The sequence below is a fragment of the Hypomesus nipponensis genome, chromosome 3 (assembly GCF_054491055.1).
Source record: "Hypomesus nipponensis isolate SF chromosome 3, ASM5449105v1, whole genome shotgun sequence".
Taxonomy (NCBI): Eukaryota; Metazoa; Chordata; class Actinopteri; order Osmeriformes; family Osmeridae; genus Hypomesus; species Hypomesus nipponensis.
Window position 1 is genome coordinate 6453265 of NC_140363.1, and position 25850 is coordinate 6479114.

Below are 25850 nucleotides of genomic sequence, written 5' to 3' on the forward strand. Positions count from 1 at the left end.
CTGTCACACCTTTGGTATCTACTAGGAAATAACATGGTAATATAAAATACTTTCTTATTGGCTTCTAAGACAATCAAGCAGTAACACCTTGGTGCAAGAGTTCTAACAAACGTATCATTGTTAGCACTTCCTAAATAACGTTTTGACCATGTAATTACCATGTAAATACTGGACCATGAAGTAAAATGTTATTGGATATATTATTATTGAACATTCAGAGGAATTCCTGAGTTCATCCTTCCATGTCAATAGAGGGAATGAGGGAAGAGACAAAGAGACTAAGAAGGAGTGTGTGTTTGTGTGTATGTGTGCGTGCGCGTGAGTGTGTTAGAAAGAGAGAGAAAGGGGGAAGAGAGATATCCAGGAGCAGGATATAGGAAGCTGCCAGTGCTATTGTTGTTACCAAAGGAGCTTCATAACTCCAAAAATACCTGTTTAACAATATTGCTGATAAGACAACTGTAGTGTCAAACTTTATGAAAAACGGGTACTTCAACAACATTTACATCAAAGTAGATGCTAACCAAAGAAACATGTTTCAATTACTGCCAGGAGAGGCAGAGTCTTCTCCAGACAATTCCTCCGTTGTGCATTTCTTAGTCATTTCCTGACAGAAATCTATGGTCACTGCAGGACTACATGGATCCATTGAAGAACCAGGCTCAAGGGAGGATTCTGGTTCTAGATGTCTCGGATTAGAGTCCTCTACCCTGAACACCTTCCGTCTCTGCTTCCCTTGACCTCCATCGCCCTGGGCCTGGCAAGGAAATTCATTCTCTGTGTAAGAGAGGGACTTGACGTAGCTCCCCTCGGAGACGGGCGACCCTGGGGTGGAGGTCAGGTCAATGCTGGCGGTGACGGGGGCCGTGGCGGTGTCTCGGCCCTGTGTGGCAGCGAGGATGGCGGGGTGCAGGATGTTGTTGGTGTAGGGAGGTTTGTCCTGGCTGTCCTGCACATCCTTGGAGACTTCCTTGGAGAGGTAGGAGAGATTCTGCCACAGCTCGCCCATGCACGCGTTCAGCTGGTTCCTCTCGCTCAGCAGCTTGTCCTTCTCACACACCTGGGACAACATTCAAACACATTTGTGAATTTCATGAGCCTGAATATTTCATGCCTTGAACACATGCAAAACCAGACATGACACAACACAAACACATCAAAATCGCGAGCATACACTTCTACATTAACATTGTTATATATGCATGCACACACACACACACACACAATCATGCCATGAAACCCTTGGTGCCACGAAATGATCTGTTTCTGTTGTGTTCTTGTTGCTGTCGTACCAGTTTGCGGATCTCACACTCCAGGTTCTGGATACAGTCGAGCTTCCTCTTGCGGCAGCGCTGAGCGGCGATGCGGTTCTTGCTTCGTCGGCGGATGTCATGGATGAACTCCAGCTGCTCTGAGGTCAGCTTGTGCATCTTGATCATAATCTGGAAGTCATTCCGCGGAAGAGTGGTGATCTGGTCGGCGGGAAAGGGCAGTTTAACCTGCGAGGGGGAGAGTGACAGAGCGAGGGGGATATGGAGAGGTATAAAGAGGAGGAGAGAAACAGAGAGCGATAGAGAACTTTCAGGGATGATAGTGACAGCATGGCGTCGGAAATGGACTTGGCGTGTATACCCACTTGCCCAATAGGTGGCACTATAATGTAGCCTATGAGATCCAAGTACATTTGGCACAATATAACAATGTGTCTACTACTAGGGACATACAACATTCACTCCATTTGTTGATGTCAACAAAATGTAATTTCAAGACCATACATTAAACTTTTGTTTTACACTCTTTTGTATTTTGTTAAAATGTTTACCATTACTGTGATCACTTTTCTAGATAATGTATGTGAATGTGAAATAATGCATCAGATCGGATCATTTTACGAGGCAATACAGCCTCATCGCAAGTTCACAATGCATAAGCATATTACAAAGCCTTATGATTTACACAGCTAAATGACATGATTTCATCTGTGTGGTTGAGAGCAGTGGTGAGGTATGGCCAGAGAGGTTCAGCTGAGTGACCTTGGGGAGGTGGGCTCTCTCTCTCACTCCCACCCTCTCTTTATCTCTCCCTTTCTCTCATGGACGCCCATCTATATTTAGCTCCTTTACTCACAGCCGTCACATAATAAGGTTAGGATGACAAAGTGAGCTTTAGATGGTCATAAATTCAGTCGCTCTCTCTCTCCCCCCCCACACACACACACACGCACGCACACAAACACACACACTTGTTCTGGTTTCTCTTTCCATTTTTAACTACGTCCATTGAGTCATTACTCTGCTTTGCAATGGGACAGCGATAGGAAGTAGGTCTCATTTGTATGGCGGGTGTGAGCGAGCGTGTGTGTGTATCTCCAGACCACAATGAGGACAAAGGTGAGACTGAACTCAAATTAAGGGCACAAGTGTGAGAATATGTGTTTGCCGAAACATCCCTGTTTCCAATGGCCTACTCTCCAGCCTCAGCAGGGGGCTCGCCTGGTGAGCTGTCCCAGTTAGAGTGGGTCATGACTGGGAGGACATAGCCAGATGGTGAAGGGTACAGGGACAGCACACCTTCTGCTTGGCCCTTGTGGATCACAGGGTGAATGTGTATGCTCTGTGGTGCCCAGTTTTGTTCATGTGCATGTCTCTGTGTGCATGTGATTGTGTTATTTGCTCTAAGAGAGCCAAGAATTTACATTTACATTTAGTCATTTAGCAGCGGAGAATGTTAGAAAATCTTTGTGTGTGTCTGTTTGTGTAAAAGTGCGTGTGCATACTGTACATACATGTGTATGTACGCCAGGTGACCAAAACTGCCTGATACACAGAAAGGTATTTCATTTTCTGAATCTTTATGAGAAGAGCAACAACTCTCTGAACTTTGTTTTCATTTACTGATCAATAAAATATACAGAATGATTAATGATTAATTAATTAATCATTAATGATTCACTAATCATTAAGTATTTGACAATTTGTTACAAATACTCTAAGTTACAGTTTTCTAAAAAAAGGAAGACATAAAATCTCAATGAGTTTATAAGAGAAAGTGCTTTGGATCTATTTTCATCAGAGTAGGAAATACATCTCTCTCCCTCTCTTATTCATCCCAACTGACTCACTGACTGACTCATTGTTTGTCCCATTAATACTGTCCTATGGAGGACCGACACAACAGAGATATGATATCAGGGCGTGTGTTTGCTTTTGAGCATGAGCACAAATGTGTGTCCTTTCCCTGATGCATGTTTTCGCATGTATTCGTGTTTCTTTTTGGCAAAAGAGCAGGGTACAGCTCGCAGCGCATCAGACATGGAATCTTATGTCTCTCTCCGCTCATAAGTGAGGGAATGCGCTTAAGCATCACCATGGCAACAACCATGGTGCTTAGCAATTCAGCGAGTGTGTAAAATCGAGGTCTTATCCCAGGAGGGAGTAAACAGTGCGAACGGGCCAAGACTCCGAGCTCCAAAGTCAAATCTATATAAATCTATCAAATTCTGTCACACTGGAAATCAAAGCTCAGGGTGACATTTCAATATCAAGCAACATTTCCCTTCCCACAGATGATATGCAAAAAAAGCATCTCAACAAAGGCTTGTGTTTGAATGGGATGAAATCCAAACAGGAGGGTATAGCTCAACCGCATATGACTGATATATTAAGAGGTTGTAGGTTTAAAAATCCCCGTCATGTACGTTGCTTTGGATTAAAGTGTCAGTTAAATGAATACGTCACAATGATAATAAATATATTGATTTTTTAAGTCAATCTTTAATGATTCTAGAGCTCATTTCTTTTGGGTTTGCATAATCCCTCATATCCTTGGGCTCGCTCGACCAAAAACGTAAGAGAGCGTATTGGAAAAAAGTATTGGAAGAAAGAGTTAATCAGCCAATATACTGTATGTGTTCAAAAGTCTGCTTCAGATATTTTTTAATGATATATATTTTTAACACTGACCTCAGGAGCCGGCTCCCTTGCCGGTCCACTCTCGCTGTCCCCCTCCGAGAACGACCCGGACTCGTCGCTGGAGACCCCGTTGGGCTCGCACTTGATCTCGGTACAGCCCTGAGAGAACATGGCCTCTCTTCTTCCTCCTCCTCCCTCACCATCACCACCATGATGGTTCTTCTGGGTCTCCCCGACCCCAGCCAAGCAGTGGACGAGCCCCGACACGGAGCCCGAGCAGGGGGAGGAGGAAAAGTCAAACGGGGGCATGCTGGAGGGAGAATCCTCCTCCAAATAGGAGAGGGAGGAGCAGGAGCTGGATGTCCGGGTACGGGGCTCCATCTGCTGGGGGGAGCGGGGGGAGATCTTAATAGGGACCGGGCAACTGGTGGTGGGACGAGGCCGGGGCGTGAGAGGGACTGCCAACTCAGAAGAGGAGAAGGTTTGGGAGGAAGGAAGTGACTGGCTAGAACCGGTCCAAAGCCCCTTGGAAGGGAACTCCGACAAATCGGGCGACTTCCGGACAGCATAGGAGTTGGACGCCGTTCCCCGACGCTCAGCACCACCACCGGCCGAGGAAAATATGACGCTGCAACGGTCAAACTCCTCTTCCTGTTTGGAGACATCGTCACAGGACATGACTTTAGGCGCAAGTCTTTCTGCGTCCTCATCTGCCTCAGTAGTGGGTGAAGTGCCTGTGATGCCAGTCTTGAAGTCCCCTTTACTGTGCCCCTGAGATGGCCCTTTCTCCTTTTCACATACCCTATGGTGGTTAGAGAGTGCCAGTCTGTTGGTTAATAGCTGCTGTATGGTGCTGGTAGAGGAACCGGAGAGGGCGCTACTGAAATCCAGCCCCTCTCTCTGGAGGTAGGAACGCAGGCAGGAGGAGGGTGAGTCTCGGCTTGGGGGATGCTGGAATATGGGCCCCCCTTTCACCTCCATCTCCATCTCCAGGACCTCCTCCGACAAGTCTGAGGGGCTTGGTTCCCTGCTTTCCTCCTCCTCCCCGACCCACTCCTCTAAGGGGTTCTCCTCTTTTATCTGGGAGGGCGTGAGGAGGGGGTGTTGGAGGCCTTCCTCGGAAGAGCTGGTTTCTGTGAGGTGACCAGAGCAGACAGCTGAGGTATTATGAACAATGACATCATCACTGCTGTCATCGCCTTCGGCACTATTCACCCCATTTTGCGTGGCACAGGCCTGCTGGTACTTCCTGTATTTGGGGCATCGTGGAAGTTCAGGGGTCAATGGCCCGAGGGCAGAGTAATTGGGACGCCGCTTGTTTGCGGCTGTGACTCCCTCTGGTGTCCTGGCTGCCTTGCGGGCTTCTGTTAACCTCTCCTCTGACCCAGCACCTCCATCCTGGGTGATGGTGTCCTCATTGTGCGTTGGCTTGCGGTGGACTTGGCGGCCGTTGCTGTGTTGGCTGTCACTGTTGAGCTGGGCCTGGAGGAAGCTGAAGCAGGAGTCTTCCAGGTTATGGACCCCGAGGAAGTCGGCGCAGAGGATGACCTCGTGGATATTGTCTCTGCTCAGGACCAACTTGGCAGTGTAGGCAAACTGTAACAGAGGAGCAAAGCCTCGTGTCGTGACCTGAGGGACAGGGAAGAAGAGAAAATTAAACACTTACATCTCCTTTTTTTTTTACAGAGACCTAAATGTAAGGATATAGTATTTGCACTTTGGTCAGTAGCGTAATCAGTGTATCATAATGCATCTTCAAATTTGGTCATGATCATTGTTACATAGTCTACAGTCAATAAAAAAACTCCAGTGAATAGAGCTGACAGTATCATTCATGTTTCTACACCCTCCATTATCACCCCTTTCTTCTAATTTCCCCCCGCCCGCCATTACTCACACCAGGCCTCTTTCCCCTCCCCCCTCTTTATCACAGCACATCGTAACCAGCAGGCTTGGTGTGTGTGTGTGTGTGTGTGTGTCTGTGCTTGCGTGTGTGTGAGAAAAGGTGTGTTCGCAATGTGTTTTATGTGTGCAAGACTGGAGGGGGCTGGAGTGGAATGGAGGGGGCTGGAGGGGGCTGAAGGGGGATGGAGGGGGCTGAAGGGGGATGGAGGGGGCTGAAGGGGGATGGAGGGGGCTGGCGGGGGCTGGAGGGGGCTGGCGGGGTACGATTGCTGTGAGAGTGCTGAGTGCTGTGTGTGTGTCTCTCTCTTTTTCAGCTGGCATCAGCACCTGCCTCCTGTGTCTGCAGTGCTGTGGCATTTCTTTTTAGGCACAGCCATGCAAAGCAGCTTTAATGTTACTCCCAACCAAACTAATGAGACCAGGGGATATAGCTAGCACAGAAAGAGAGAGATAAAGAAAGGCAGACAAAAGAGAGCGAGAGAGAGCGAGAGCGAGAGAGAAAGAGAGACATAGAGAGAGAGAGACCGCGAGAGAGAGAGAGAGAGAGAGACATAGAGAGAGAGACATAGAGAGAGAGACATAGAGAGAGAGAAGCCCCACTACCTTATCACAAAAGAAGCAAGGTTTGTGAGCGTGCGGGTATGTGTAAGTGTTATGCGTACTGTTTTTGTCCATGTAGCTACACATTAGCAAGCATCTACAAACTCCCCACAAAGAACAAAGCATTTTGTAACCACTAAAAAAAAATATGTTTTTAAAGGATTGGCTCACAAAATAAGCCATGCTTTCCAGTCATTAAAATATGTAGATGTTGACATAAAGTGGCTCAGGTGATTACTGTATAAGGTAAGTCAAAGAGACATATTAATCAAATTGACAGATCTGGGACATCTGGGTGTATGGGTATGCTAATATGCTTTAGGATACCTGTGTGGACCGGGTCAGTTTTGCGATCATTTACAGAGGCAAAAATGGTATGAAAGACAAATAGAAAGACATATCATGGGATTTTGAGTATTCACATTGAGCCTTCTCAGGAATCCTGCCAAGTCTGAACAAACAATCCAACAGTGGAATGCTTCTATGACAAGTGAGCTTCCCTTGACACAATTCTCTCTCTTGCTTTTCTTTCTCTCTCTTCCTCTCTCTCGCTCTTGAATCATACTCTTTTGTTCAATTGTTCTCCTTCAGAGTCATACACATTTACACATATACTAACATATATGAAGGACAAGACACTTAATAGAGTAAATCTGCAATAATGTATTTTTGCATACATTATTTGTAGGTATGTATGTGTGTGTGTATTCTTAGTTCTCAAAAACAGACTTTCTTTTAAATTAAGACAACATAATAACATTATGTTATTAACGTAACTCAACATAATCAAATCCACAGCAATATAAAAACCATGTCTATAATTTTGTTCCCCCCAGAATACTGTAAATATCATGCTGCAATCAAACCACAAAAACAACAGTGTTCAGGTAGTTCATAACGATGGACAATGACAAACAACTGCTAAAAGGGTCAAAACATTTATCGAAGATTCTATTTCAATTTAAACATTAGTTACCCTGACCCAGAAAAGAAATAATACCACAATAAATTAAAACCACACTTTTTGACTTGTAATGTTCCTGCTTTTGCAAGCATACAACATCACAACCTGTGTTGTTCATATGATAAAAGGATCCACAAATTCTAGGGGCGATTATTGCGTATGTTTGCATCGAAGCCAGTGCGTTTCGCGTGGCCGCAACGGGTGCCACCCACCTTCTCAGGCAGGCTGATGACAGGCTCCTTCCCAGCATGCGTGTGCCCCAGCAGCGCCTGGAGGAAGTAGCGGCTGCTGGCGGCCAGGACGGCGCGGTGCGCCCGCACCTCGGCCCCCTCCACCACCACGGTGACGTCACACAGGACGTCCTGCCGCCGCTGCTCCTCCAGGGACAGCAGCACGTTGGTGCAGTGGACTGTGGACTCGTACACGTACATGGGCGCTTCTCCGGCCCCCTCCTCGCCCCACATCCCGCTCCTCACGCCCTGGGACACACACACACACACACACACACACATGAACCTTCAGTGTTTTATACACATTTTTGTTGAGGAAGCTTTTGGTTGATGAAAAATGGATTTACATAATCACAGAAATTGATTAACGTTTCAAATGTCGAGATTTTTGTTATGAGGAAAAGGTCTGAATGTTATTCACCAGCTACAGCAGTGTACCAGTTGCACTCCAGCACAGTGTACACAAGGTACTGTGCAATATGCGGTTATTGCAGTTCAGGTGTCTTAGAATGAGATCAAATACACATGGCCATTCCATTGTCTATTCCATCTCACAACACAACGAGACAATGCTTCATAATCTATATATTGACATTGACATTCATTTATTTAGCAGATGCTTTTATCCAAAGCGACTTCAAAGAGAGAGCTTTACAAAAGTGCATAGGTCACTGATCATAACAACGAGATGAAGCAAAACATGAAGCATACACTGTGAAAAACCAAATAAGTGCCAAAGGGAAGAACCATAAGAGCATATATTGATTGGGTTAGGGTGAAAATATATCATATTGACAGAATGACTTTATTCGCACAAAAAATTTGCAAGAAGAGTGAACAACAAACGAACAGAATGGGTGAGAGACCCAATAGCTATCACCAGATTTGAAGCGGCTCCATCCAAAGCCATTTCATTGTGTTCATCTCAAATGCGGCACTTAAAGCCCCTGCACAGACAGCTGAGCCTGCAGTTTGTCTGTCTGAGCCCACGGCTGTGTGTGTGTGTGTGTGTGCGCGCGCGCGTGTGTGTGTGTGTGTGTGAAGGAGATACAGAGAGATAGAATGCAAGTGCATGAAACCATATCTGTGTATGTGTGTGAGTGCCATTTGCTTGACTGTGTGTGTATGTGTGTGTGTGTGTGTGTGTGAGTGTGTAGGGATGCGTGAAGAGGGAGAGGGGGCTTGTCTCTGCTGACTCATGGCCTTATAATAGGCAAAGAACCTGGAGTCAGAAGGTTCCTGAGCAAAGCAGAGAAGTTGGCTTTTATTTCACCCCTCTCCCCCCCTGCCCCCCCACCCCCACACACACACAAGCACACCTACACACAGGGGAACAACCATAACTAGAATTCACAATAATCTACCAGTCTCCAGGCTGCCTTCTAGAATGGCCCATAGACATGCTATAATTAGTACTAGACTAGATCATGATGAGCCAGTTTCACTATGATGCCAGCAAATAATGTGCTACTACACTGTACTACCTCAATACCTCCTTCCTAACATGTGAGAGTGTACATACCTCATCAGAGAATTCAAAACGAAACCACTCAATGACTTCAAGGGTTATAGTAAACAGAATAACCTGAGAAAAGTGAATTCCTGAAATATAAAAAAAAAAAATCCATACAGGATTGTGAAAAGGTAGTTAGTTGCCAGCTTAAGTGAAGAGAATGAACATAAAGTGAAACAGAAACAAAAAAAGGTTATTGTTAGAAGTTACTGCGATATGTATTGTATATAGCAATTTAACATTTTCAAACCCATAGTTTCATTGGTAAATTGACTCCCCAAGCCATTGCTCTTCCACAGCAAATACACCCCACCCCCAAACACACACACACAAAGACACCGATTACATTTGCTCAAAACACAGTTGGTGGCTTTTGGTAAACAAACTGTTACCGGTTATTTCATCATCCTAGTTTGGTATGTGTGTATATAAAATGTGTGGGTAACATTCTTCAACTTCACTTTAGTTTGACAGCCAGTTTAGAGACATGGGTGTAATCTTGTATCCCGTGAACAGTCTAATGATTGCTCTAGGGCTGTCGAGAAGACCAACTGGTAATACTTGATGAGTGCCAGAAGGGGATGAGGAGACTGCAGTCGTCCCCATTCCCCCCGGCATTGGCTCAGTTCAGATATAAGAAGCGTACTGAGCCCAGTGAAGAACCATCAACCTGTTCCAGCTGATGGCTGTGAATGGTGTAACAAGGGAAAGAGATTTCGAAACCTTGGATGACAATGGACTGGATTTAGTTTTTGCCTTAAAAAAAAAAAAACATTTACTAACTGTTTCAGTAGCTCAACTGTTCAATTCAATCCCCAGCGAGAGAGCGTGAGTGTGTAAGTGTATTTGTCTAGGTATGCATGAGCATTCCTATATATAGTATGGAGGGCCCACCTGTGTTTACTTCTGGCATGCAGGTTTCAGTCAGTGTGTTTCTGTCCACCTCAGACACTGCCAACACAGAGTACCAACACACCGTCTGGCTCACACAAAGCCTTTCAAGAGTAAAGCCTTTCAAAAATGAATATGCTTTGTTGTATTGAATTGATGGATATCATGTATTAAAGTGACAGCAAAACAAAGTAGTAAAGGCCCATGATGTGATTGGATATGATCTACGATGTCATTCCCATGAGTGTGTGCATTAGAGCAGGGACAGAAGGCATAGTATTTAATCGATGAGTTCGAGAACGTGCAGAGACAGCATTTGTGTCAGAAGACTTTTCTGTGGGCGTGAGTACATCCTGTAGAGGGCAGGCCAACTGAAGATGGCCCTGAAAACCACAGCGGTGACAGTGATGATTTTCAAAGTTCCTGGGCTGTCCCAGCCCCCCTCTATCCTGGATTCTGGGCTGCTTTGGTCCCTTTTCTCTCAACTTGGTACTCAGCTTTACTGGGGCCAGCCATGCGTCGAGCGCATGAGGAAAGGAAAGGAGTCTTAAGCGGCGCCCACGATCCCTCTGGCCACTGGGTGGCAGTTCTCTCAAAGGCCTGCCCAGTAAGTCTTCACATCATCCTCCACTGTCATTTTTGGCAGGTATGTTCCACATCGTAGCTGCAGTCATCAGAAAGATCCCAAGCAAGGCAGTAAAACGACAAGTGTCCAGAGGAAACTCTCCCCCAGGTATCTGTCACCATCCCACGTATTGTTAACCAAAACTCCACTTAGGTATGTTGGCTATTCCACAAAGAGGAAACCAAACATGTCCTTCCCTCATCTGCTTCCCTTTTCCCTGTCTCTCATAAAGCAGTCCCCTGTGATCCTAGCTTGATGAGTACATCTGGCGCAGGTGTGTCAAGACTGCCATGCGCTGATCTCTCCCTTTTGGCTCCAGAAAGCCCATGTTCAGCAGAAGGAGACATTTTGTCGGCACATATTATGTCCTTTCCATCAGGCCATGCTCTACACCACACAAAATACATAAGTGTTGCTTGGCCCTGTGTCTATCTGTCTGTTTAAATTAACAAGATCCACACTACAACAAAAAAAACATCTAAGCTTGATACCCATAACAGTGTACTACACCCCTGCCAAAATGGACCGCAGCAGCTTAACAATGTCTTCACATCATGATGATACAGTAACAAACATGTGCATGACATTTGAGTTGTATTTCCAGCCAGGTGAGCCACTGAGAGATAAACAGAATACAGGATATTCAAGAATAATCAAATACTGAAACATTTTTGGGATGTTAGAAAGTAAAGTAGGGCAACAGTGTAGGGCAATGGTGCAATTGCATCTGGGGGTGGAATGTAAGTTGGTCATTTGTTTCATCAGCTCAACGCAGGTTTTTAAACCTTGGCAAGGATTCCATGTTCCAACCCTCTTTGTTGCAATGTGGCAAATCGAAGGATTTGCCGCCTCAACTCTACTTGTCATTTTTTTGAAAACTCTCAACTGGTTTCCTACTCAAAACCTCCATCCTGGCCATCTGCATCCATCAAGCCCACACATCTAAGACTGCTGGTCTCAGAGTAAGGGGGAGATAACATCCTCTGGTGGCCAACAGCGTAAAGCATATGGCTTGTATTAGACCAAAGCAGCAGGGTTATCAGCATCCAGCCTGTAAATTATTCATCATAGAAAGCAACAAGAGCCAGAGCCCCCGCTCTTCCTCTGGGGGAGAAAAACTATTAATTATCAAACAGTAATAATTTAGCAGGACTCCCCACTCAAGGGTCGATGCATCGTTGTGATGGTGTGCTTAGTGTGTCTGTATGTGAGCGTGTATTCACCACTGACAACTGTTCTGCCCTACTTCCCTCCTCCCTCCCTTTACCCCCTGTCCTGATTATGTCTTATTTTCAACTTATGATGTGCTGTGTGTGTGTGGTGTGGGGAGACTGTGTGTTCGAGGGTGTGTGTGAGAAAGCGAGTGAAAAAAGAGAGTGAGAATTCCCGTGTTAGCGTGTCTATGTGTGCTTATGCGGTGTCGTGCAATCTTGCCCAAAACACAGACAACAAAGCTCGATGATGACCACACATTTCACAATGCTTTCTTGGATGTCTCCTCTCAACCTGAATTGTGTAACTTAAAGAGCAGAATCCGCAGGAAGGGTACATTACCAGGGGCCTTCATTAAGCTGTCCTGGGGCTGGAAAACTCCTGATGACATAATCGCTCGCTCGTTAACAATACGCCTTTGTTCCCGACACCAGCCTTGAAGGTCTCACCTCCATGAGGGTCAACACAGCTTTGCTATAGGCTCTCTCTGAGATCATCTCCAACCATGTTTGTGCAACTTGTCAGCCCCTTGGCCAGCGTAACTCATTGTGGCATAGGTGAAATTGGATTTAGTGGAATTAGCCCCCCTCCCCTGTAGCCTTCCAGACAGTATAATGGACTAGTCAAGGGTTACTTGAGATGTGAGTCTAGAGACAACCTGTGCTTGACCATGCTGTCAAATAAAGTGGGACTGAGGGATTTCAAATGGACTTAAGGTTTGGATGTATATGGGAAGCATGAAGAGCAGTATGTGCCATTAGAATTCATGGGCATCAAAATGGTATCTGTGTGGTATGTGTGGTGGTGGTTGTTGTACATGTAGTGGTTTGGGTGACACATAAGATGCTGACAGGGTAACACTGGCTCCATTGACTATCAATAGTCTCATTCACCTTGTGGCCTGTCTATAACATACAGGCAAATGAACACTTCCTTCAATGTGGATATCAGAGGCCTATGGCTCCCGTTCAGATTGACAAAACAGACCTGGCAATAGTCCCTTACTATTTCTAAATAATATTATACACTTGTGTGCATTGGGTTTCTCTCACAATCTGTCAAATAGCCATCTTCAGGACAAATACAATATATTGACTTTATGAGCATGATCTCTGTACTTATCTTCAAAAGAAAAAAAGAAAACCCATGTCTGCCAAACATTGATCGAGAGCAAATCTTTTAACCATACTGACATACACATCAATTCTAAAATACCATATATTACTGGGACAAGATAAGAAAATACACTATTGTTTGGCAGGAAAAACAAATATATTATATCCTACAAAGTAAGCATTTCAACAACGCACCCTGCATGCCCTGGTCACATTAACAAAGAAGCACCACTGTGATAATCTCTTTAGTCCACAACAATGTCAGTTTTGGTCACTCACATTACAACAGTAAAGTGTCCTTCACTCTGACTTGAGTGCCCACCAAGCAGTTTTTGGACAGACTTGAGGATGTGGACCAAACTTCCAAGGCCTACTCAGTCTGCCAACCAGTCTCATACTGAGGAAAAATTAGGGCTCGTTCTGAGAAATCTAGTTTTGTGTTCAATGATTATCTTATTCATTTAAAATAGAAAATAAAGTGCTTTTCCTTTTTTTTCTAATTCACTTCCAACAATGAGTCTGTGTTGGGAGACCTGTGTTGGGAATGATTATAAAATATGTGATGACTGAACTAAACTCCACTAAACTGAGCTTCAGTGAATCATGACCCACCAGTGTTGGTTGCAGCCCAGCGTGACTCACCAGTCACAGTCATGCGCTTGCACACACACACGACAGAACACTACATTGCATTTCACACACATACTGTATTTAACAGGGATCTAATGGGGGAAGACTGAAAACTGAATGGGTGAATTCTTCACAAAAACTAGCAGCATTAGTATGGACAGTTCTCTGTCTCTCCTTTCCTTCTCTTTGTCGTGAGCTGCTTGTCCAGTCTGTGTCTATCAGCCACAATCTGTGTCCTCATATGGTCTGATCTTAGGGTAACCCCTGCAACGTCATACCTTGCGCAGTGGCACTTGGGCAAATGTCACAGCACCCTTAATATAAATGACCCACCAACAGAGGTCAGATTAAGGCATGCACAAATATAAACTGCCTAACACTACTGTTTCATGTACTCTTTTGAAGTTATTTTGTCTTAATAATTGAATACTTGGAATGCAAAGTGACTAAAAGGTGGATATCTTGAAGACACGTCTATAATGCTCTGGAACATGTGTTTTTTTAAGAATCACACAGCTCATGACTTCCTCATCGTCAAAGTAAAAAACGAAGACATGTTTGTGGATAACAGTTTTTCACGCCTCCATAGTAACAATATGCTTTGCATCAGTTTTCACATTTGGTGGAAATAGTTTGGAGGAGGAAGCAAGGGTTTCCGCTGTGACACAGAACACTACCGTCATTTGAACCCAAGGGAGGACCCCAGTCAAATATCAAATGTATTCCACTAAGATTTAAAACTGTACTAAAAAGTGACACATCTATGATGTTACCGACTGAATAACTGAAGAGTAGGTCTAGATTTTATTGAGGTTCTTCTGTTTCAGAATCGGCCAAAGGAAGAGACTTTAAAAAATGCTGTCATACTGGTGCATTGAAGAGTAGACAGCTTGAGATCAAAGTATAACACAATATCAAATCCTGTTATTTACACAGTGACATTTATACAGGTTGAATATAAGACCTACAGTATGTGCAGCAACATTTGCATGTTGAACATATTTTGTCCTAGTTTACATTTGATTAACAGTCACATTTTCATTTGAAGAACAATAAAAAGGGAACTTGAGCAGGGAATAAGAACCAAACATGCATGAATGGTTCAATAAACAGATCTACCAGCATATGCATGAATGTACTTAGAACTGAAGCAATATTTAATAATTATATTTGATTACGTTCACAATCAAATTAACCTGACTTGGTATGCCAATTACTTCTCAGGGTCGCAAGGTATGAAATCAAGTTGTTTTTGGTTCAAAACATATATATATATATATACACAGTACAGAATGTACATTTGTATATGATTTTGGAGCTGACAGGTTGCACGTCAAAACAATGAGCAGTACTGTAAATGAGTGGTAATCAAGAGGGTATGAAACCTTGCTGTTGCTAAATGACTCATTGAGTCAGGAAAGTTCTACCTAAGAGATTCTTTCATGTGGGAGATGTCGTTCTTTGGGTTGGCGGAGACGAGCAGACTTTGGGCTTTGAAAGTAAAAGGACATGAGTGGGTCATTCCTTCTCCACCTCCACAGTTTCCATGTAGTAAAAGGGAACAGTTTAATATACAGCATCGTGTTGGTTTTGTGCAGGTTTTTTGCAGGCTGACTTTATAGCCTAATTAACATGTTAAAATGACATATGCACGACTTAAGTCATAATCTTTGTACGTCAAAAAGAGTTCCAAATGTTTTCATTCTTTTTTCTTTTTTTTTTATCAATAAAAACAGGCACCTGAAGGCACAGTAAGCGGGAGAAAAAAGTATTAGCATCTACTACAATATTCAATATGTTCAGATTCAACTTGTCAAAAAGTCTCAGTGCAAGAAAAGCAGAGCATGAACTCATATGATTCTAGAAGTCTACCCCAATTACAAGTCTGAGTCACTATGACCTAAATTACAGGTTTCCCAGGGTGCGGTGTGCTCCTTGGAGGACATATTTGGTGGCATCTTCTTCCTCTCTTCCATCTTATCCATTCTTCTCAAAGAGACACAGCTACATGATAACTGATCCTAATTTACAAAAAAATACAGCACCGATAGATGACCTAGTCCCTATTTTTGGATGCTTCAATGTGGATGCCTGTATTCATTACAGCTTTTCTACCATGTGTAGGGGAGTTTACATCCTTGGGGACCTACACTTGGCCATGTCCGGTTCCTATCATCATCGTCCCACTCTCCTCTTCTTTCAGTTGTGAGCCTGACATCATTTTTAGCCTGAGGCCTTTAGCTTCTGTCTCTGTGGCACTCTCGTTCTAAAGTTTCAAGGCAACTCAGGTGTTGCCCCAATACTATTGGTCCACCTTAGTCTCTCGCCTGTAGAGTCACGCTATCTGAAAACTTTCTGGACCATCCCTGATAACTAAGATGTCCTAACCTTTGAACAAGCCCACATCACGGCCAGACACAACTGTCAAAACATTGAGAAAGAGATCTTAATAAATATGTGAGGTTCTTGATAAATTATTTCATGCCAAACAAATCTTGATAGTATTAAGTAGTACAACTATAAGAAGAGTTAACGTGTCAGAGTAGATAATTATCTAAAATACCATACCTTTATAATTGCATAAATCTTTTAACTATTCTGTGATTTCCATGGAAAAGCACTCAAATGAAAAAAATGCATAAAAACGGATTTTTTGTTTTTGTTTGAATAAATCACACTGAAAAAAGGTTACTTAACAATCGTGTCAAGTATTCATGTTTGCACCTGATTACGTCCGGTGTGTTGTAGTTGTTAATAAAGTGTTTCTATAGGTTCACAGTTCATTTTGTCAATGCAAGTTTGTTAGGTAAAATGCACATTTATTTACAAGCATATAGATTTACTTTCTAAGAGCGCAGTAAGTCTTGTAAATTCACAATCCTGCTCAACAGTCAGTAGTATACAAAACTCTTGCAAATATTGTAGCATGAGAAGAAACATGGTAGAACGTTGTTTTAAGTTTCAATAAACTTGTAATAAATAAATAACTTGTTTTGCTTACTTACAACTTTATTAATTTTATTCGTTTTCCTTAAGCTACCTAACTTATAAATAGCATCTTCCTGAAGTTTTGGGGGGCTTATGTTTGCAAACAACTGTACATGTGTTCAGGTTTTTGCCTTAAGTTAGTTTTTGTGGTGATTGTGGTAAAACTTTTTGTAACCTAAAATTTAGTTGAGTTTTGTTAGCTTGTTAAATTGACACAGCTGCATGGAACCACATCAGATAACTCTTTAAAATAATCTTTTTGAGTTATAGAATTACTGCTTCAGAACTTTGCCATCATTCCCTGTCAGTTTTCTATATGATTCACTATGCATGCAAAGTTACTCATTACTGTTTCTACCCTAGTCCTGCGTCTGTGCCCAGAGGTACTGTATATAGCATCACATTGCCGTTATACTTTGGCAGGCTCATCAGTGCTGATTAAACATGAGGAGTCATATTGAGAAGCCTCCCGAAGACCATCTAAGAGTCATCTGAGACATAATATTTCTGTTATGTCTCACTTACATTGCAATGAACATGATTTCAGTCTCATTATGAGCAAAGTGCTGCCCAAATACTTCTGGAGCATTTTTCTCCATCGAGGAATGGGAATACAAGTTCATTCTCAAATGCATTCATTCCACTTCATAAGTCACGGTAGTGTGTCTCAACAACCTTACCGACCCTGCCTTTAAGGTACCCTGATGTACCAAAGGAAAGTGGATTGTTTTTAGTGGATTTGATGCACGTGTTCAATACATCCAACCCGACCCGACCCGACACGGAATGCAACTGCTGGGTTGCTGGGCAACCCAGTGACAGTGGAGTTACAGTTATTAACTTGTGGCACAACACAACACCATCACGCAGGGGGTTTGGCCCGAGCGGACGTCTGGAACCTCTCAGTTCATTGCAGATTCCCATGAGGCGTTCTCAAGGAGCGCAGACCAAAAATGCATCTGCATGCAATTGGATAGATACAACTAATCAGAGCAACAAAAAGTCATGTTGGTCATTTACATATGCCTCAATGGCGCTTCTCTGTACTGTCATTGTATTACACTGATACTGCGTATCATGAAACAGATTGTGATTGGCTTGGCACTTCCCATGCCAGAGGGAAATCTGTTTGAATGGGAGCGTGGCCAGACCTATGTGCCAGAGCAAATTTAACATGAGATCGCTTCGCAGATATGTCTGAGGCCCAGGCTACGATCAATACCTACAGTAAAACATTGTAGATACCTAGAAATTGCAATGTCATTAAATGGTCTTTAGTGTATGGGTTTCTTACAAGAGTTCAAGAAGGCACAGTGTGGGGGAGGGGTGTAAGGGGTAACTGGATGTTGTGAAAAGGGCAGTTGAAGGTTGTCTTACGAAAACAAAATCAATGTTAATATCTACGTACCCCTGGAGAGCTCTACCTCCTGCATACCAATTTTTACTTCTGTAATGACTTGCACCGCTAACATTCGTTAAGTGTAACTCTACAGTGGTTGCCATGTAGCTACAATATTGTTATTGCTATGGGCATTGCTCTGTAGTTCCATGGTAATTAATGCGTGTTACCATTTTTTTAACTGGCAAACCTTCAAGAAAACTGGCAAAATGGTGTTCACATTCAGACAATAATGCCATCTTCAAGCAGTTATGAGGGTGATGAAATTGAATGTTTAACCAATGCATCACATGAAAGGTTTACGCTTTTTCTATCACTATGAGTCTGACAAAGTGCTTGTTTACCACCGCAGGTACTAAATAATCTCTCCTAGCACAACAACACTAATCCTCACACATCAAAGGAATGGCCATGTTTCTTTTCAGACACAAACATGGAATTGGATGTGGAAACTGTAGTCTTCTGTCAAGACATGTGTAGCCTTCACTATAGAGTGTTTGGCACTAGTCAGCTTATTTCTAAAGTTATATCAGCCAAAGCAAACATGGTTAGGATGCTTGGAAAGAAGCAAAGAAAGTGTGTGCACAAATCAAGTGTGAGACAGACAGTCAGAGAAACAGCCAGAGAATATGTATGTGAGAGAGTGAAAGAGCACTGGACAGAGACGGTTTGTGTGTGTGTATATGTGTGTGTGTGTGTGTGTGGCAGAAATAGTGAAAGAGCAAAAGAATGACAGTGAAAGTGCCAGGGACAGAAGCAGTGCGTGTTTCTCATTCCTCCCTCCACCTCCGCCTTGTCATGGACAAGGTACAGTAAAGAAGGATTTCTGTGCGGTTCTGTTGACAACCTATTCCAAATCATGAAACGCCATTCAGATTGTTTTTTCTTTTACTCCACATTGAAATGACCTGCCGAGTGATGAAACAGCTTTAACCAAACCAGAGTTACGATCTGTTTGATTTTGTTCACTCGATTGGAGGATTTTTCCCTCTCAATGACCCCCTCTTCTCGGTTAAGCACATGACTCCACGTCACACAAGCGCACACACACTGAAACACAAGTGTTGCCTACCCAAGCTTTATCTCAATCATCCAAAGTGTCTTCTCGTCTCCACTCTTATATCAGTACAGATTTGGAAGCAATCAAGACAAGTCGAAGCATTCCCTCCATTGATCCTACTGCAGCTACACTGAAGACATGACACCAATTATGTCATTTTCAAATCAGTGCCGATTAAAGAAAGACACAAGACTTGGCTAGTAAGGAAAGGAAGCCACTTTGGGCTATTAGGACACAGCCAAGATTAACCTCACCCCTCCTCCGCCTGGGTTCACTGGGTTCAACTGGTTAATGACTGACAGCCTCTAGCATGCAGCCAGAGCTAAGTGCATTCCTAGAATCCAGCTCATTCTGTTAGACCCTGTCTGTCTTCCTTCCTGTGGGCTCCTTAGCATCTGAATATGCTGTTCAATTCAGTTTTAGTTGATAAACAGTATTCTACTTGCCATGTGGAGGACATGTACTTAGTTCCAAGTGTCTTCAAACCTGCAACACTGGTGTTTATAAATACAACTACAAGGCTTGGTTATCTGTCTCATGTGCTTGACAAGCCCTTTTCTCGTTGGCATTTCAATTTTCACAATGGGGCCTTTGTCTTTATTTTGCAAGGTAGAATTTTGTTCATGTCTACACGGTGGCCTGAGTTCGCTGTGCATGAAAACATAAGTGCACTTAGTAGAATTTCTTTAACTACTTCCAATGAACGATTTCTGAACTTTGTACTGTAGACATTGACAATAAACCAGATTTCGGGACTGATTACCGGTGGTCATTTCAACATGATTTAACATGATGTAGAACATCCACATTCCGGCAAACATGTCGATCTTGCCATGGTAACACAAACAATGAATGTGCACCACAAACAACAGCTTTAGTTTGCTTCTTCTTAGCAAGCCCACCCATGGAATGCTTGGATTAACACATGCCCTCCCATCCACCCAAACAACAAAGACCCCGGTATGATCTTCCCACCATCTGCCCTCACATGTCTACACCAATTCCACTCTGGCTTGCCAGATGGGGGTTGCCAGATCAGTGACATGATTATCCCATTCTGTACCACCGACATTGAGAGCCTGTGCCAATATTACCACCCAGCACCCCCCAGTAGAGTGCCACAAATATCCTTAAAGGCAGGTGGATTATAATTGGTTGTGTAAAACGGTTTACTGAAGGGTTCGGACCAATGATAGGGTATTGTTGTAATGTATGGCTGGTAGATCTTGTCAATGAAAAACTATACAGAAATCTACTGGACTTGCATAGAATATGTATTATGAAAGAAAAAAAGATTTCCCGTTATGTATCACATTAATGTATCAAAAATAATCCCTGGACCAACATTTATGTTATTACTTTCTGCAGTAGTGCATACTGCATACAGCCTTGCAGTTACCCACGGTGAATATGGTTTGATCTCAAATAATTCAACAAATCACCATGACTCCACCATGACACCATGAAAAACCTGACTCTAAGCATTGTTGACAGTCAGGCGGAAAACATCCTGTGTCAGATTCTCTTTTGTTGCAGCACATTGACGTGGACCAGGAACTTCATGAACTTTTGACAGGAACACATTACTTCACACTGTGCTTAAAAAGATACATTTATGTCATGGAACGTCCCCCTGTGCTAAGGTGCTGACAGATGGATTCATGGAATATTGAATGAGCTTGAGCACACACAGTCAAGAGGGCTTCCTTATACATGAACTGATGTCGATTTTCCAGTGTCTTCGATGAATGCAGTGTATCCTGCATTCAGTGAAATTACAGTCTGTGTTCAGGTTGCAGGCTGTTGTGATGAGGAACGACACAGGAAACATGGGCTAATGAAGATAAACAGGGCCAAAATATGACAGACGGCAGACTAATGGTCCATAGAGATGGTAAAAGAAAGAAAGGGTGGGGAAAGAGACTGAGGATACTGAGGGTGGGGATTTACTGAGGAAAGATAAAGAGCAATGGGAGAGAAAGAAAGAGAAATGGAGAAATGAAGCCAGAGATAGACGGAAAGAGAGGGTTATCAAGCACACCTCTCTCTCTCTCTCTCGCCCTCCAAGGCTTGGCCTGGAGCACTCCCCCGTCTCTAGGGATGGCCTGTCCTTATCACCTTGGAGATGCTGATGGGATGTGATGATGGGGGGGCTCAGGCGTCACAGCGACTGCAAGTACCTGCACCTCAGCAAACAGGCGGTGTGCGGGGGAATCCTGATCCTCCTTACACACACACCCATGTGCATCCCACTCGCAAAACACACAAGCACGGGTATGTGCGTGCATAGACATAGCAAACTTTGGTATAACCTTCAGTATGCAGACACACACACATCGCAGTCTTCAGTGCAGTGCAGTCTTCAGTGCAGTGCAAATTATTAATGTATCTTCTCTCACCTACATAGATAGGGGCTAGGAATTCTCAACAACCTCCAAGGTGTGTGAACATAGAACACAGGGGAGTCAGATGGCTGAGCGGTGAGGGAGTCAGGCTAGTAATCAGACGGTTGCCGGATAGATTCCCCGCCGTGCCAAAATGATGTTGTGTCCTTGGGCAAGGCACTTCACCCTACTTGCCTCGGGGGGAATGTCCCTGTACTTACTGTATGTCGCTCTGGATAAGAGCGTCTGCTAAATGACTTAAATGTAACACTATACTGATGCATTGTGGGGTTTTGAAGGGGTGGATTCTAGAATTTTAGTTGCACTCTTTATTAAGTATAATTTGCACATAAAAGCCTGGCTTTATGGTCACCATCCGTATTCCAATCTTCAAATTAAATTGGCCCCCCTTGAAGAACCACTGCAAACGCTGGAAAATCTACCAATTTTACCCATTCCAGTTTCTAGACCCGCTCCCATCCAAGTGTACATGTATGAACTGAGATTACTCCAAAGTAGAGTTTTAGACAGACAGGGGGACTTTAGTGAAATCCCAAATGGATGTTTTTAAAGCCAGGATGGATCTTATGTTGATTCATTTTGAAAGAACTTCCGCAGAGAACAAGTGCTTGGATAGCGCAATGCTTTGCACATATTTTCAGTCAGTGACGGTTTTCACTCATACATTTTTCAGAACTCAGCAGCTTTCTATTATGCAACTCTGCAAGGTAGGTTAAGTGTGCTGGGCATTCAAGACGTAAGTCTATAAATTATGGGCAGTGCTCTAGTACTATGGCATTTCTTTAAACTGTCTCCCAAGCTTCCCTAGACTGTCTGCCTATGTGTCTTAGATCTCTCTATGTGTACTGTTTTTCCCTTCTGCTATCTAGCTCCCACTACAGTGGCTTCAGAACTTATTCACACCTCATCACTTTTAGCCCATTTTAGTGTGTCGTAAATTGAAATGTAAATTGACAACTATTGAGGACACTGTGCTCCTGGGAATACTCAGAGCTTTAGAAATCTTTTCATTCCCTTGTCCTGATCTATGCACCGCCACAATTCTATCGCAGAGGTCTACAGACTACTTAAGGGCATCAATGCAGAACACTGTGGATGCTTTACTGAATATCTCTACTCTTTCTGCGTAACTGTGTTCAGCCTATTCCGCACCTCTCATCGACACCGGATGGTTCTGGAGGAGGGTATCCCTCATTGCTTCTATCAAGATTTCTTCCTTTTTCTCTCTCTCTGACTGTTCCTGTGAGTGTTTTCTTGTCTCCTTGCCCTCTGCTAGCCTGGCTGCCAGCCCAACTTCTCCCGCCCACAAAAAAATGTGTTCGGGAAGTTGGGTCTGGAGGGTCTCGTATTGGGGACAACTACAGAAAACCCAGAATCGGGACGGACCAATGAAATTGCCAGGGCGGGCTTTATACGATGATGGATAGATGATCAACAGTAACGTAATCAACAACGTCACGAAAGAGCCCTTGGGATGAATTTGTTTTCAACAAACAACATAATACGTTGCTCTGATTGGTTGTAGGTCTATCCAATTGAGCGTAGAGGCATTTGTTTTACGAGTTCGGTTGAAACACGCTCCGTACTCAAAGCCCAACGGAGAGTTTTCAGACTCATATTCTGACTAGAATTATGAGTATGACAACGTCAGGCTAGCCCTCTGCAGCATTGCTTGTAAAAAAAACTATACAAATCAAATGATTTGATATGTAGTTGTTAAGTAAATTGGTACTTACTGTAAGTCGCTCTGGATAAGAGCATCTGCTAAATGACACAACGTTAAGAAGATAGGATGCACTTGACCAATTTGGAGTATGACAGTAAAGAATACACATGTAAATGAGAGATGTCGGTTTTTGATTTGACTTCTTTTGCAGAACGTTTTCACTTTGTCATTTTGGGTAATTGAGTGTGGATTTATGGATAAAATGGAAATGACACCCATTTTCCAATTAAATCTACAAAAAACAAAAAAACACAACAACGAAAACTGAAAGTGAAGGGGTATGAATACTGTATACTGACATGAGCAATGGCAGCAGGCAAGATGAAGAAAATCCATAAATGCTACTATGATTTCAATAACACACACACTCACACAATGTCAAATGTACTGTTAGGGCACGGTGTGACAGAGCTAAGATGTTTACCCTCCAAAGACACACACACACACACGACTTCCGTCTTGAGATACTGCAAAATCAAGTTGGCAAAACACTTTAATACTTCCCTTCTTTCACACCTCCAACTTTATAATGTTTACACAAAAGCTGTGTCTGGCTTATTTTAGGAGAGGGAAACTAGTGCCACAAAAGAGCCTGTAATTTTAGCAACCGACTATATGCCTCTGCACAAACCCAGAACAGGAAGTGTGTTTCGCACCCTCCCACACTACTCCCTACGAACCACCTGTATGCCTCTCACAGTACGCAAACCGCCAACCTTCCTTCCATCTTCCTCCCTCACTACACACACACTCATCAAACCATAAACACTCACACACCCAAGAGACGTACAAGAATCACATGAATATTGGTTAAGATGCTGTACATAACCCCTATGTAGCCTATGTATTATTTCTAACTTATTAACAGATCTAATATTTCTTGAAAATGTCAACATCTGAACGTTTGAGGGGATACGTTTGTCAGGTTCAGACATTTTCACAAACTGAGATTGTGGTCTACACATAGAAGACGTTAAAGTAAATATTTAATAGTTTTCAGTGAACACTCACTTGCCCATTCTCATTCACATTCTACTAAACCGTTATCCGGGCCGGCCCAACTGCCTTAGTGTTTACGTCTGTGACAGAGCTGTGGTTATATCCCCTCATGGTTCACTGTGCTCATTGACTAGCACTGGCAGACCGTCAACAACTCAGGGTCATGCAGGTCCCACCTTCCCCCACTCCTTTCATTTCAAAACAATGATGTAAGTCGCTTTCCTTAGCATCCGAGGCTTGCTACAAATGTTCCACTCAAGTGCTTGAATTACAGTTGCCCTTATTGGTGTTCCCCCCCCTTCCAGAACCAGGAGAGGGATGATGATAAAAGTAACTTGACAAAGGTAAATAAAAAGGACAAAGGGTAGTGGAAACAATCTCAAGAAATAATAGATGTGAGATATTGAAACTGAAATGTTTTAAGAAAAGTATTCGGGACCATGGAAGTCTATTGTTTTTGCTTGTACAACTTAACATGAATACATACTCAGCAACCTATAGAAACTCAATTGAATTACTTACACAGGTATTTGAGAAAGACACACACATGTACTACCATCTAACAATTACTGTACAAAAGTGCACCACGAATTCATTGGGAATAATGATTAAGATTCATGGATCCATTTGAATAAAAGCTATTAAATGTAAGGGAAAAGATAGAGGCAAAAGATGCAATGTAAATAAATAAAATAATACTGATTAGAAAGGCATTTTTTCTAACAATTGTTTTGTAGAAAATAAAACTATGATCTTGCATTTTGCTTCGATTTAGGGTTGTGACTCACGTGGAGAACAGTGTCAGCCCGTGATAGACCTCAATGGAAATTCTTATAGCCTGCATTCCGTTGGTGCTAATATGATATCACGACACAAGTTACCATTTGAAAGAAACAAATGGCACATGCTCCTTTTATTGGCAGTTGGAATGCTGTGTTACTACGTTATTTAGTTACACCAATATGGTGATTTTATTAATTAAATAGGATTTCATGATGATTAAGGGCGGGAATACACGCTTTGACATCGAATCCTTTGTCCCTCTGCACCCCCTTCCGCAAGATGACAGTGTCCTCATCGTTATGAAAGCTCGAGTCATGCTGACCAGCGCGACCACCCAGCCACTGCGCTATGGCCGTTCAAAAACAAGCCTAGGACAACAAAGCGCACTGTCACCCCTCGCACAATGGGACGATGATTGTATCCATTTGTGCGCTAACGTTGATTATTAAACTAGGAATTGATGTACGAATATTTATGCATGCATAGCCTACATTCATGTCAACAAAGACCGAAAGGGCATTTAATTTAATGCGCGGCAAAATGCAGGAAAAAATTACCAAAGATATTAGACTCACAGCATGACAAATGATCTGTTAAATCAATCAAGGTCGCAAAATGTAAACAATAAAGCGATAATAATCACCTTAACTTTCCCGTTTTCTTGCACGTCAGCGCTCTGTCGCTCCCTTTTACAAATCAAGAATGATTCCACATGGTGACTTCACTAACAGCCGCTGCAAACTGCTGAAAGCGCGTGTTTTGCAATAGTCATCAATACTAGCTTTTAGAATGCCCAAAGCAGTAGGCCTATTCTCTCCAGCTACTATTTTTCAGTGAACGTATGTGTTAAGGCTATCAAAAACGGCGTGCGTGCAGCTTCCTTCTCTTGCTGTT

The 25850-nt window shown here is 43.1% G+C and overlaps 1 protein-coding gene across 1 annotated transcript; it reads right to left on the reverse strand.

Moving 5' to 3' along the window:
- Nucleotides 1-444: 444 nt before the first annotated feature.
- Nucleotides 445-25768, reverse strand: LOC146299579 (transcription regulator protein BACH2-like). The gene is made up of 5 exons (XM_084674176.1): nt 25600-25768; nt 7593-7859; nt 3963-5540; nt 1293-1499; nt 445-1060 (listed from the first exon to the last, which is right to left on the reverse strand). Exons 2-5 carry the CDS (start codon nt 7842-7844, stop codon nt 539-541), a joined length of 2559 nt encoding a protein of 852 aa, XP_084530302.1. The 5' UTR covers nt 7845-7859; nt 25600-25768; the 3' UTR covers nt 445-538.
- Nucleotides 25769-25850: the final 82 nt, after the last annotated feature.